The sequence below is a fragment of the Alternaria ethzedia genome (assembly GCF_023757985.1).
Source record: "Alternaria ethzedia strain BMP 0044 chromosome Unknown scaffold_4, whole genome shotgun sequence".
Classification (NCBI taxonomy): domain Eukaryota; kingdom Fungi; phylum Ascomycota; class Dothideomycetes; order Pleosporales; family Pleosporaceae; genus Alternaria; species Alternaria ethzedia.
Window position 1 is genome coordinate 1,075,004 of NW_026056197.1, and position 13,580 is coordinate 1,088,583.

The 13,580-nt window shown below is 52.8% G+C and overlaps 2 protein-coding genes across 2 annotated transcripts; one reads left to right on the forward strand and one right to left on the reverse strand.

The window, feature by feature from the left end:
* Positions 1 to 2,037: 2,037 nt before the first annotated feature.
* J4E87_002494 (uncharacterized protein) lies at positions 2,038 to 5,441 on the reverse strand (the record flags this gene model as incomplete). Its single annotated transcript, XM_049374131.1, has 5 exons — positions 2,038 to 4,579; positions 4,631 to 4,859; positions 4,909 to 5,002; positions 5,055 to 5,212; positions 5,264 to 5,441. 5 exons carry the CDS (start codon positions 5,439 to 5,441, stop codon positions 2,038 to 2,040), a joined length of 3,201 nt encoding a protein of 1,066 aa, XP_049236271.1.
* A 1,682-nt stretch (positions 5,442 to 7,123) lies between these two features.
* Positions 7,124 to 8,464, forward strand: J4E87_002495 (uncharacterized protein; the record flags this gene model as incomplete). The annotated part of the gene is made up of 1 exon (XM_049374132.1): positions 7,124 to 8,464. One exon carries the CDS (start codon positions 7,124 to 7,126, stop codon positions 8,462 to 8,464), a length of 1,341 nt encoding a protein of 446 aa, XP_049236272.1.
* Between the last annotated feature and the right edge of the window lie 5,116 nt (positions 8,465 to 13,580).

A 13,580-nucleotide genomic window follows, 5' to 3' on the forward strand; every position in this document is an offset into this window, starting at 1 on the left:
TCACTAGCAACTACTGCACGTCGTCGGCGCCTACAAGAGATCGTCAAGGCACACTTATCAGGGGAGCGGGGATGGATAGGTCGTTCAGAATAGAAACCGACATCTTGAGCTTGTCCAATTCTTTCGAAAGCACTCTCTGAGCGCGTAGCTTCAGCGATACAGCAATCGATCAGATCCATGGATGAGCTGTTGGTACTATGACTTCACCATGATGAAGCGCTTCGCCAGATAGGGGTACTCTATTGTTACGCGTTGCGTACATCCCACTATACTGACCCCAGACATATGAGTTGAGAGAATTCAGTAAGGGGTGTAGGAGGCTCTATGGGAACAGTGAGGAACGTCTGAGACTTCCGAAGCCCTTGCAAATCTTGGGGATCTGGCAACGAAGAGGCAGATTCCTTTCCTTGGGAGGACATATCATGATACGCGCAGTGACATGACCCTTTAGTCTGCATCTTTTTGTCCGTTTCTGAGACTGTACTGAGAAGGGAATGCTTGAATCAAAAGCTAGAGACAGAGGAAAGTCAGATCCTTCTACATCGATTTCGTCTCAAATCCTTCACTTTCATGATCATAGTTCGTCCTTTCCAAGTATAAAGCGTCTCTTGATCGCTACTATTTCCTACATTTAAGAACTACAACTTAAAAGCCTTGTGCCCTGACTTTTCACCAAAACCACGCGTGTCAACGTTTATGAGTCCGCGTGGTTTTGCGCTCCCTACACCCAAAAAAATACGAGACGAAATTACGATGACGAAGAAAGCACATAGCGCCGTCCCATGCAAATTTCCAGTGTAGCTTTTGAGCCGCGCCACTGCAGCCACACGGCATTCTCAGCTTTCATTTTTGGTAGAAACCTCAGGGGAATGAATTGCAGAAAGAGAAAGTCTAAACATCCCTAGAGCTTTATATGTTTCTCACAAGCTCTAATACTGTGTTCTCACGCGTGATCGCGCTCGATGCAGCACTGGCGTGAGCTCCGAGATATAAAACACAGTCATTCCTTAGAAGACCTCACTTCGATACTTCACAACATTCTGTGAAGCGTCCAAAAACAAGCAATCAACGAGATGATGGAGTGCTTCTTCGCCCGCTTCTGTTCTAAATAATGCAAAATGAAGGCCGATACATGCATTTTGAATAGCTTTTGGCTACATGACAGCGTACTGACAAGATTCTGGAAAGAAATTTCAAGGACGCCATGTGTACACCCAGTACGTGGGAGGTCGCCACATCAGTTGTATATGGAGTCTTTTTCGTAGAATCTAAGCAATTTGGCATGGCTGGCGCAGACATCAACCGTCAGCCCCTGTGATTTGAGTCGTCGACCCGGACTCATGTACGTATTGTCGAGTGTTTTTGGTGTGACTGTTGAAGCAGTGTGACAAAGGAATTGTGACGTGATCGGGAAAAACATTTATACGAGCCAGAACGCACCAGAATATGGCTGCATGGAAGTCCCAATCCCCCCGTCCCACAACCTACCTTCCAAATGTTTCATAAAGATCAGCATGAGAACATAAACACCAAAACACGATCGAAAGCACCTCAAATTCGCACAAATCAAAGTGATTACACAAGCAAAACGTCTTGAATTAAACATTCCAACAGTCTCTCTTTCTAGAACATATAACACGCTACGTCGTCTCCACCATGGTATGTATTATCGCAGTCATCGAGCATGCATGACCACGTAACTGTGCATGTCCGCAAAGATGTGTACCTAGACAACGATGTACATTCCTCCCGAGGTATCTCAGCAAAACGTAAGAAAAATCGAAACAGATACAGAGGGAATGAAGCAAGCCGATTGTCAGCCATAAAGTGTATGAAGCTGACGGGTATTTAGGCGTGGAAAGCACAAATTAATGCCCAGTGTCGTAGAAGAAAAAAACCAGAAAGTCGAAATGGGAAAGGGTATCGAGCAGTTTGTACGCTGGGAAAACAGAACGGGTATGTGATGCTAAAGAAGATCTGAGGGACCGTTAGCGAGGCCTAAGCAGAAGAAGCCCACGATGCTCACCAAAGCACATTCTACCACTGTCTTCCGGCGCCAGATCCAGCTGCTGCCGGCTGGCCATCAACGTTGCCAGTAAGTTCGGCGACACGCGCCTTGATACGGGCAACACGGCTTTCGATGGTCTCTTCGCCACTGGTTTCACCTTCATCGGTGCGCTGGCTCTGGCTCACACTTCGGCTACGTCGAACCTGTTCTTCGCTGAGCCTTGCGGCGCGCTCTGCTGCATTCTTTCTAATTTGCGCCCATCGGTCTTGAGACGGCGATTGCTGCTTTGTGAACTCGATAGATTCCTCAGAAATGTCATCCGCATACTCCGGTGCGCGTTGAGTTGGGGTCCTAGGGTTCGTCTGTTGCACCTGTCGACGAGGCACGGTCGGGGCAGCGGCGGCGTCGTCCTCGCTCTCGTCGTCAGCAGGGGCAAAAGCAGGCATGTCATCCATAGGGCCTTGGTCAAATCGAGAGAAGGCTTGGTCAATTTCTTGTTGCGTTGCTGGGGCTCCAGCAACAGTGCCGCCTGCTTGAATCGGCTCTGCGACCTCGGGCGAGGATGCCGCGGGGCTAGGTTCGTAGTTTGGCGATGGTGCCTGCACAGGCTCAGGATGGTGATCGGTGTAGGTTGGCGATGGCTCTCGTACGTTGGGTTGATGATCATCCAGTCGAGAGGTACTGCGAACGGCATCGGATGCCTGGAAGTACGAATCATCCGCAGGCACAGGCGCAGGTACTGCTGCAGGTGTCTCGGTCTTCTTTCTTCCGAAAAGCTTCCTGAATCCACTGCCTTCCTTCTTCTTCAGCTTGTTCGGTGAGATCTTCTTTCCAGGTGCGGCACCCTGATCTTCACTGACGCGAGTCTTGGGCTGAGGAGCCACGACTGGCTTGCGATCGGGGATTGACTTCCTCAAGGCAGGGTGCTGGTTCGGAGTCGCGCCTGTCTGGACAGACTTCTCATCCTCGATGGGCAGTGGTGTCGCGAAGGGCGTTTCCTCGATGGGTGTGGATTGTTCCCGCGTCATTGCAACGGGGAATGACTGTTGCTGAGGAAGTGGAGTCTGGGTAGGTGACTCATGTGGCCAAGGTACTGGTGTCACAGAGGCCTTTGTAGGCGTGGTGGTATCAATACGAGCAGGCGAGTCTCCTCGCTCAGACTTCGGTAGCGCAGGAAGGTCCCGGTTTGACACGCTCGGAGGCAGTGGGGAAGCGCGGCCATTGGCAGCTGCTGTAAGGTTGTTCTTTGAACCTCTGCCCGCAGTGTGATCACCAAGGTATTGGGCACGGAGAGCGTCCTTATCGAGGGCGGCTTCGCCAAATTTCTTGTCCCACTGCATGGCCGGACCAGCCTCGTTCACCAGATGTGGCTGCAATGTTAGCACACTGTTTGTTTTGACGGACGTAGTATCGTCAGTACGTCCTCGGCGTGTCGCAAATTCTTTTGCATCCTTCTCATCACGCTCATTCTGAGCCAGTTTCGCGGCTGCAGCCTGTATTCTTGCGTGCTGGTCGGGGCCAATGCTAGTCTTGCTCATGGGCGTGTTGGTAGTCGTCCGGCTGTATGGCTCTTTCGGAGTTGGCTTCTTGCCTGTCGACTTCCGCCGACCAAGTCGCCCGCGCCTTGTGAAGCTGAATTTGGACTTCTTCTCCACAATGTACGCACCCTCTTCAGGGGCAGCTGCACCCTTGACCTGCTCTTCCATGACCAGCCACTTTGCGCCCTGGATGCGTGTCTCGATCAACGTGCATCTTCCGAACGCAGCCTTGCGATCAGTAGTCTCTTCAGAAGCCAGACTGATCATCCATACCCACCAGAAAGTCTCGTCGAGATCGAATTTGGTGATGCTTGCCAGCTCGCCGGGCTCGAGGTCGTCTTCGCTGAGGCCATTTCGTACATGTGACTGAGAGCTGTGTACGCGGTGCTCTCCTAGTGGTGGGAGTTTCTGGTTTGGCATCAACAAGGTAGTTGGAGGAGATTGGTTGTTCTCGTCAGCAAAACCCGAGGACAAGAAGTCCGCCCACGAAGGAGTGGTTGGGCGACCAAAGTCGGTGTTGTTTGAGCGGGGCCCGTTTCGGAGACTAGAGAACTCTCGTGGGTTGCCACCCACTGGGGTACCGTTGGTGCTGGCGGAGCTGTCCATGATACCCGAAAACCCGAAGTCTTCAAAGCGGGACCATGACGGGTCTGGCGTAGTGGGGTCGGCGGCCGAGACAGTCGATTGATTTGCCGTAGCAATGCACTCGAGTACTCTGCGGCACTCATCCGTCAGGGCCTTGACGGTGTCGTCGTATTCGGAGAACTGCTGTAGCGCTCTGTCGTCGTCTCGGTATTCGAAGTTCTTTGCGCGACGCAGCAACGCGAATGGTGTAGGCGATACGGAGTCGACAATCATAACCACCTTGGTTGTTCGCGTTTGCATAAGGGTCGGTGTTTGCGGAGGGTATTCGGTCTGGGAGAGCAGCGCCTGGAGTGACCGTGGTAGAGCAGAGATGCCACCGACTACGTTCATATCTGGCGATAGCGATCGCAGGTAAGCGAAGAAGAGATGACTGGCAGCGTCCGCGGCCCTAGAATTTAGTTAGTATGCGTTGGTCGTCCAGTTCAGCGAGGGTGCTTACTTCTCCCATGTGCGATAACCACCGTCGAAGCCCTTGCCGTCTTCAACGAACTCAAAAGCCCACCATCCGGCTAAACGAGAGAGCTTCCTGCCACCCATGCCGTTGCTCTTGCCTCTTGCGGCGACCGCAGACAGGAGATCGAAGAAGTCGAATATGATGTGCTTGCGAGCCTCAGAGTCGACGCTGATTGGTATGAAGGTGTCGAACGCGTGGCGCGCAAAGTTTGAATCTGGACAGAACGTCAGTGGTGATTGGGCATGTCTTTGCGGTCGCCTTACCAGACTCGCCGATTCGGAAAAGCTCGTATGCGTCCCAGGTGACGACACCGCCGGGCAGTCTGCTCCAGCACCATTTTATGATACTGCAGAGCGTCTGGCTACGTCAGCGCATGGATCGATGTGGTGAGACGGGTATGTTAGCCTACCAATGGCTCGGTGAGGCGCAGCTCCTGTGCCAGCCCCTCGCCTGTGTATTGCCGTGTGCCCTCGTAGGCGGCTTTGAAGAAGTTGCGTACGAAGTTGCGGGAGGCACTCGTGTCGGAGGTGGGGCGGAAGGGGAGGAGCATAAAGGGCATGTCCAGGGCTTTCGCGTGTTAGCAGTGCGTGCGGGGTGCCAATTGACGGGTCGACGTACCCCTCGATTTCATCTCTTGGGTGCAGACGTGGATGAGCTCCTGGATCTCGTCGGGAGCGACATCTTTGCGCGTCCATGATTCCTCCCAGCGGGGCTTGGGCGGCGCGACGGGCTCGGGGGCAGCTTTGGCGCCCTTTTGCTTGTCCTTGGAGTGGAAGACATTCTTGAAGAAAGGCATGTTGGTGTATGGCGGGGCGGGTCTTCGCTACCACCAGGGCGAGTGACGCAGATGCGCTCGGGGGTGGATGCGCGACGCGGTAGTAGCGCGATGCAGGGACGGATGCTATTCAATTGCTTTTTCTGCGTATGGCTGCTGTGTTAGCAGTGTAGGTGTATAAAATCACTGCAAAGAGGTTCCTGGGCTCGGGCGGCCGAGGGGACGGATGGCTGCTGGCGGGAAAGGAGAAGAGCAGGCAGTTGCAGTCCGGCAGGCCTCATTAGGGTACAGGCGAAATAAGTTCCAATCGACGCCCGTCAATCGCCCATCCCTGCGCCGCCAAGCCCTCCCTTTGCAGCTAGCCCTCCAAGCAGCTGTGGCTTCTGCACGGGACATGCCTCTGTTTCGCATCTTTGCTTTAGTCGCCAGCACACCAGTCCCGGTACTCGAAAATCTACGCGGCAAACGCCTGGCTTTCGTGCGCGATTGGCGGGGCTGTGTTGATGTGTTGTCCAAGTCGCGTCATCCACCGCGCATCCCCACCGTGTCACCGCTGACACCGCCTCATATCGCGCCCACTCGCCCTGCCTGGGCTGCTTCATCACCGCCAGCCTTATCCCAGCTCTCAACACCACACAGCACCACTTCACGACGCCTCGTGGGACTGACCCTGCGTAATGCGCCCGCTGCTGATCCGACTAGCTCCCGACCCCAAGGGCCGTTGTCTCGTACGCATGAACCTGACTCCACTGTAAATCTAATACTCGTGATGCTATGGCGGCGGCTGAGAAGAAGCACATGCACCAGCTGAACTCACCCGAGGCCGGAGCATCCTATCTGACAGCCGCTGGCAGTGGCACCAACTGTACTTGCTCGGATACAAGAGCACATCTTCCTGATCAATTATCGCAGGCAATTGGCTTGTCACATGTCAATATACCCGGTGTAACGCGACAAGCAACCAATTTGTGTTGATGCAACGGCAGTGTCGTGAGAACATCATCTTACCCTTATGCTCACGTCAATACTCAACGTCTTATCGTCTCTCTGCTTTTTGCTTCCAGACAACCGCGTGACCGTCGCGCGCAATTTCCTGCAAACCCTTCCTGGTGGTACCTCGGCGTATCTTTGAAACGACAGAACAAAGTCAACTCTCCTTCACTTCCGCCCGCGTTCCGATGGCACGCCAATGGGTTCATGGCAGAACCCTGGTGGGAATGCAGGCTCAGTGGATATGACATCAGCATAGAAGCCATGGTTTCTCTGTATCTGAGCTTGCAGGAGCTGCCAATAGGGGGTAGACTATCGGCAGTATTTTCAGCAGAGACACCCTATAAATTCAGATCGACAGGTGTTGTACCGCGAGAGACACCGTCTCAACTGTTCCTGATACAGACGAGTGCCCACGCCCGACGTGTTGTCTTCGGGCTTGTGCAATCGCCAAGCGTGCGGGCACGTGTTTTCGTGATCTGCGCTAGCCAAAGCTTCAAATCCATTCTGGCCTAGCTCCAGAGCTATCGAAATGCCGTCCCGTTGACATCTCGACGCTGTCTGTACCCTGAACGCGTTCAAAAGCGACCCTCGTGACATCTAATTAATGCGATCACCAGGACTAGTCCCTTCTTGAAAGATCCGCGCACAATTCCGGGTTCGCTTTCGTTTTAGTTATTCTCTCTGTTGCGGGGTGCAGACAACTTCCGATCATGCCAGCCCAAACAACATGTCCGATACCCGAAGTCGACCGCGCACTGTCGTCATACATAAACAATCGGGAAGACACGCTAAGGATTCGACGCGCTCTTTCCAAGTATCTCACCTCAAGCCTGAGGCCCGTCAATGCAGCGACCCAGAACCAGCATCTGAACCATGAGTGCCCGCAGAACCTATCTGCGGCCAACACCAATCCTCCAGGCCTGAAGGACACTCGTTTGGAATATCTACAAGCTCTGCGGGCTAATTCCCAAGCGCAAGCAAGACACCGTGAACTTCAGACGTCATTAGAAGATGTACGCAACCGCTACGTCGACGAGAACCCAACGCAGCCAGAATCAGAATACGACAACGAAGTTACGCGAGGCTACGTTGCTTTACTACGACAGCGCCGGCGCTATGCAGAACTTCAGGTTATCCAAGAGTCTCTAGACAAGCTCCTCACCGCAAAGCCATCGACCGCTGCGACTGACCCAAGAGCTTCCATCAAAAGCGCCATCGGCGAGCAACCAGACTTACCTGCCGAAAGACTAGAGCAACTATCGCAAGCCGAAGATGACCAGAACTGGGTCTTCAAGCTGAAGCAGGAGGTTCTCGAGGCGCGAACGACCATGGAGCGCGCCCAGGTCGCGAGGCAGAAGGCCCAGGACGAGATGCCGGGTGAGCCCAGCTTACAAGCGCAAGTTCATGCACTCGAGCGAGCAAGAGACGAGCTCGTTGATTGGGTACAGGGGGAGTTGGCTAAGATGGAGGAGGACAGTGTTTTCCTTGAGGATGCCTCACCCGTCAAACGCCCAGTCAGCGTCGCGGCACCCGTCGATCTTGCGTCAGCAGAAACTCAGATACGAGAATCGTACAACAAGTACATTGAAGCTCGTGCTAATCTTCTCGAAGCTCATGCAAGCCTCCAACAACCGCTGGATGTCCAGACTGACGATCAGAACGGCGGTCAAACTACACCCAACGAAGACAGCAAAGCCGCAGCAACGAAGCTTATCCGGCCGATTACCAAACTCTTGCCTTACCTCCCGTATCTCACTCAAATCGCCAACAATGAGCGTTCTCTGCTCCAGCAATCTGTATACCTCCAGAGTCAGATAGCATCTGCAGACCAAGACATTGAGGAAGCGCTTCTCCGACTCTCCGGCGAAAGCCATCTCTTGCCAGCTGGTTCGAAAGAAGTCGCAGCATGGGGCAAGACAGCACGGGAAGCTGAGGCGGCTACTGAGAAACTGGTCAAGGAGCGTCTGCAGGCTGCCCGGCAAGAAGTGGGGAGTGTGAGCACGATTGTAGAGCTCTGCTCGTTGCAGAGCAAGGTGTTGGAGTCGGCATAGGACGAGGGGCCGATGATAGCATGGAATAAGGATTGCGGAACCTAGACTACGGCCACGATCAAGCGAGTAAAAGATCATCTTTTTTAGTTATATAGGGCTTGTACGTGGCCCTAGAACGAATAATGGCATGACTCTCTTATATTGACATCACCACAGACCAGCTCCTTTTTTCGATGTAAATGGCATACATTTGCATGGCTGACTGAATAAGGGATGTCTAAAAAGATTACCATTGTTCGATATGTGACATCGAAGTGCTTTCTTTTGGTTTCAAATACAATGCACCGTGATGTTACATCTGGCAGGATCATTTCGAGTAGCGACCGATACTCGACTCGGTACGGTATCGCCAGCGTCAAAGTATCAAGGCTGCCGTAAAGCCATGTGAACAAGACCCATTCCCAGCTAGCATAGAAGCCTCCTTTATTGGTTGTCTTGGGATAAAAAATCCATACAGCGATCCGTCGTCTTTTTTGAAGTATGAGTTCCCGGGGAAAAGTGGTAGAGAGTGCAGAAGCGCAAAGCGCAGATGAAAGGCTTTATATAGCCGTCGATGTCGGTCGTCGACAGCAATTTGAGCGCGCGATCTTTGACAGATGCAGACGAAGCATGACACTCTCGTTCAGTGGTTTTATGTCAAGTGCGAGCGCTACATGTCTACCCTGCACCCTTTTTTCGTTTCTTGGAAGTACTGGCTCTCCTTGTGCATGACGATGCGTTCATTTGATTTTGTCCTAGAGCTCAGGAGGATCGGCCATGGCATTGGTCTCGTGTAGTTTTGATATATCGAAGGCGGGCAAGGAGCCCTCGAGACATGAAAAAAAGAAAGAGGACAGAACCCCAAGGTCTGTGTGCTTCTCGCATCGTCGAAACGGGACATGTCATTGTAGAATGTGCATTTTGATTGTCAATTGCCCTTGGATGGATTCCGTTCTCAGCTCGCGCCAGGACATAATTCGACGCCCTCGATTTTTTTGGTAAGAAGACATGAAAGAGCATCTCAGTATTTTGAGTTGGAGACCGAGCAGCTTGGGTTGATAAGAGGAAGACTGTGAGGTGCAGAAACGGGGTTTTATATATGTGAGCGGTCAGTGCGCTATACCAGCTTTGTTATACAAGTCATGGCCAAGTATGTTGCGGGCCAGCTATCCAGCATCAATACATATCAGCGAACACCATAGTGTTGGCGCATAGTTAGTGACTGCCTGAGCACTCTTAACCATCAAAGGACATTCTCGTGTTTTTGAAGATGAACACATGTGTTCGTGTATTCGATAACAGCACATCTAGTCTCCTTGGTCTTCTCCATGACGTGCGCAAGTACGTGTCTCGGAACCGTATTTTCCGACAAGAACATCAAAACTTCTTATGTGAATGCTGCAGCGTACACTCAAACATACGTTCAGCATGTCTTGAGTTCCTGCTCACACATAAAACTATAGCCTATGGGTTTGGTTCAAACAACGCAGAACACATCGCATGCTCTCGATACTTTTTGGAACATCAAACCATTGTGTATTGTTTTAGTGGGAAAAGTAGAGTGTATGCGAAGAGAAGAGCAGTACCAGGTCGATGTTTTATACCCGACCCAGCACTACTCACGCCATTTGACATAGCTTCTTTTTCTTTTTTTTTGCGTGAAAGTGAACACTCAGTCTCATCGAATCTTTTCTTCACGCTTTTCTCACTCCGAAAACAAGGAAGTTGTGGAAGAGAGCAATGGCCAACAGCCCCTGGCCATAACCGCGTCGTTGCCGTTTTTTGGAATGCGCACATGGCATGTTGATCTGACAATTTGGAGAAACCTCTGGCGGAGAACCAACAGACATGTGCTTGTGCAGTCTGTCTTTTGGAGACTTGTCTTTTCAGAAAGCAGTAAAGGAATGGGAAGAGAAAGCGTCCTTCTCAGCATAGGATTTTCAGCAGTGCAGTTTTGAAAGCCAGGAAAAATTCCATCGCTGGCGGCCATGTTTTTTTTGAATATGTTTCAGGTCTGAAAGATGGTATGGAAAGTAAGGAAGCAGCAGGCTGTGAGCTTATATATGCACCGTCAAAGGTCTGTGCGTTTATCTTCCGTGGAATATGTTAGTAGAGAATCGCTCGAATCAGACATCACCTGATCCAAAGTCTGCTTTCGCTGAAAACATGACATTGAAAGAAATCTAAAGAGGTATCGTAGGTATCTATGCATCAGTAATCGTTCAAAACCAATCCAAGGATGCTCCGCCTCATAGCATAGCAACCATACAGCTCGCCAGTGCCAGACTTTTACATACTCATCCCCTCCAACAGCCTAGACATCTCTCCAATTCCGACTAGTCACTCGCTCTCTCGTATCCAGCCTCGGGCCTCTACCCATCTCACGATACTCTCTCGCAAGCCCACCTCTATCACTTCCCTGATCGATCATCCTCACCGCCCTCCTCTCTTCCACAAATGTAGCAGGTTGTCCATTTTCATCGATACCCTTCCAGCTTCTTATATCATTGATCTCAGCTGAATGTGCGCTCTCCGAATCGGTATCATCATCTTCTTGTCTTCGGCGACTAGGCGGTGGAGTCATAGAACGAGTCCGTTCGAGTGCTCGTGGGCGGGAGACATGGCGAAATAGTGGCCGCGGTGGCCGTTCGGGTGACAGAGGAGAGGGCGGAAGACGGGGTGTGCGACGTGCGGGAAGAGGAGAGATGTTCCGCACGAGTACCTCCTCAAACCGTCTTGAGGGCGGAGGAGAAGGTGAAATACGGCGCTGTCGATCAATGCGAATTTCCTCTTCGTACTCCCTTCTTGGAGATGGCGATGAGTGCCGTATACGGATCCTCTCGAAGTCCTGGGATAGTGGCTCTTGTGGAGGATCGTCTACAACCCGACTGCGGGAATACTCTCGGTAATGCTCGTACTTGTCGCCCCTCGCCAGTCGTTCGTCGGCATACCTAGATCTTCCTCTTGGCTCAAGTACTGGCTCTTCTTGCCTTCTTCCACCACCAAAGTGAACACGAGGTCCTCCGACTTCGACGCGCATGCTCTGCTGACTTTCGCGCATGGTATCTCTTCGCCTGTGGGAGGTTTCGTGCTCGGTGCCTAGGGGCTTCAGGATGCTCCGACTAGGTGAATCCAAACGGCGACGTGGCATCGAATCAGCATTGCTCGAAGTTTCATCCGACGCCTTGAGAAAGCTACGCTGCTCTGGTCCAATCGGGTGGTACGGTCTCGGACGCGACATGAGACGAGCTTCCGCTTCCTCGTTTCTCCTTTCAGCCCGTAGGCTAACACGAATTGGAGATCTACTTGCACTCCTAGTCCGACGTTCCTGAGACTCGCTCCGATAGACAACTCTCGAAGATTTTGTCCGCGGTGGGGGTGACGGACTGAGTTCGATGATCCTTGAACTTGTCCGGCGCGATGGACTTCGCTCGACCTTCCTGTAGGAGTGAGTACGGACAACGTCTGGAGGAGGCCACACCTCGTCAGATCTCGAGGTAAGACTGGGAAGTGGTGGAGGTGGCGCAGGGTACACTTCATCCGACCGTGTTTCTCTAGTGCGGACGATGTCAGGCGGGGGCCAAACTTCACCAGCATACCTGGAAGAGCGGCGAGGACTCAACGAGGAAGTTTTGAGCTTTCGTTCCGACCTAAACTCTTGTGTCGGCTGTTGAAGTACTCGCAGGCCCAGGCGCGCCTGACTGGACTCTCGTCTAACAACACGAGGACGACTGGGAGAGTATCGCGTAACATAGATCTCCTCTCTATTTTGTCTCCGGCCCCTCCGCTCGTCATGGTCGATGTCGATGTGGACACACTCTCTAGGCCAGTCGCAGGGTTCCTCGGCCGTACATCTTCGAATGTACCTGTATCTGCTGCTTGAGCGATGTGCGCCTGCAAGCTTCTTTTTGCACCTTCGACAGGGTGTGGGGATCATGGGCTTGTTAGGAAGGACCGGGTTGTTGCGATGGAAACCTGCGGAGCGCATCTCGCCGCAGTGACTGCAGGTGTGACAGAGCATAACTGGCACAGCTACTTCTTCTACCTGCGGAGGTGGTGCTTGCGCGGCATGTGATTGTCCGTATTGTTCGTAGTGGTATTGCTCGCTTGTCTGCCTCGATCTTGACTCCATGATCTCTTGCTGCGTGTTGCGTGACGACGGTACCATCGCGCTCGTAAGAGGAGCAGTTCGTCGACGTTCCATCCCAGAACCTGGATTGCTATACTGCCAGTCGGCGTTGTATCCTGGCGGAGGCGGTGGTCGTGCGTCGTAGCCCTGTGGAATATGAGCGTGCCCTTGTGGTCCGGCTACTGGCGGTATCTGCTGTTGATCCTGTTGTTGTGACCGAGGGCTTAGGAGCGGTGGTGGGCGCTGTGGGATCCCCAGATGATTGTACACGCCCTGGCCGTATCCACCCTGCTGAGGGTATCCAGCCTGTTGAGGGTACCCAGTCTGTTGAGGATAGCCTCCCTGGTATCCGGGAAAAGAAGCGACGGACGAGGCAGCCGGCGGAGGCGTGGGTGCTGCGGGAGGGACTCCGAGCCCTTGGAATTGCTACACGGTGGGTAAGCCAGGTTCTATATTTGCTGACGCACTGCGCGCGGACGTCGATGAGATGGGGCCGAACATGATTACGTCTATTCTTGCTGTCAGCCAACTTCTGGTCTCAGGCGACAATGGCGCACTTACACATTGTAAAGATACGAATTGGCTGGCCGGGCGAAGGAGCCGGGGTACTGGGGAATTGGCTGGCCTTGATCTTGGCCTTGCCCGTTACTGCCACTGCCGCCAGTGCGGCCCATGTACGACTCAAAGGCCCTTCTCTGTTCTTCGTTCGCCATATTGTGGTTTGAGCAGGTGCGGACGTGCGACTCGAAGGCGGAGGGAAGCCGGAAGAGTGGCCCTGGCCGTGGGTCCCACGTGGGCGACCGGGAAAGCGCGAGGAGGTGTTAAGAGGAAGGAGCGACAAAGAGAGATGTGGGGTAGACAAATGATGGTTGGAAAAGCATGTGAGAAAGCATGTTGACGAACGTGGAGTCAAAGTGAAAGAGCAGACGCGCAAGCAGGATTGCGCGACTGCGAAACCGCATCTCCAATGATAATAGTCAAACTCACCGCAACTCATCTCGAAGATAC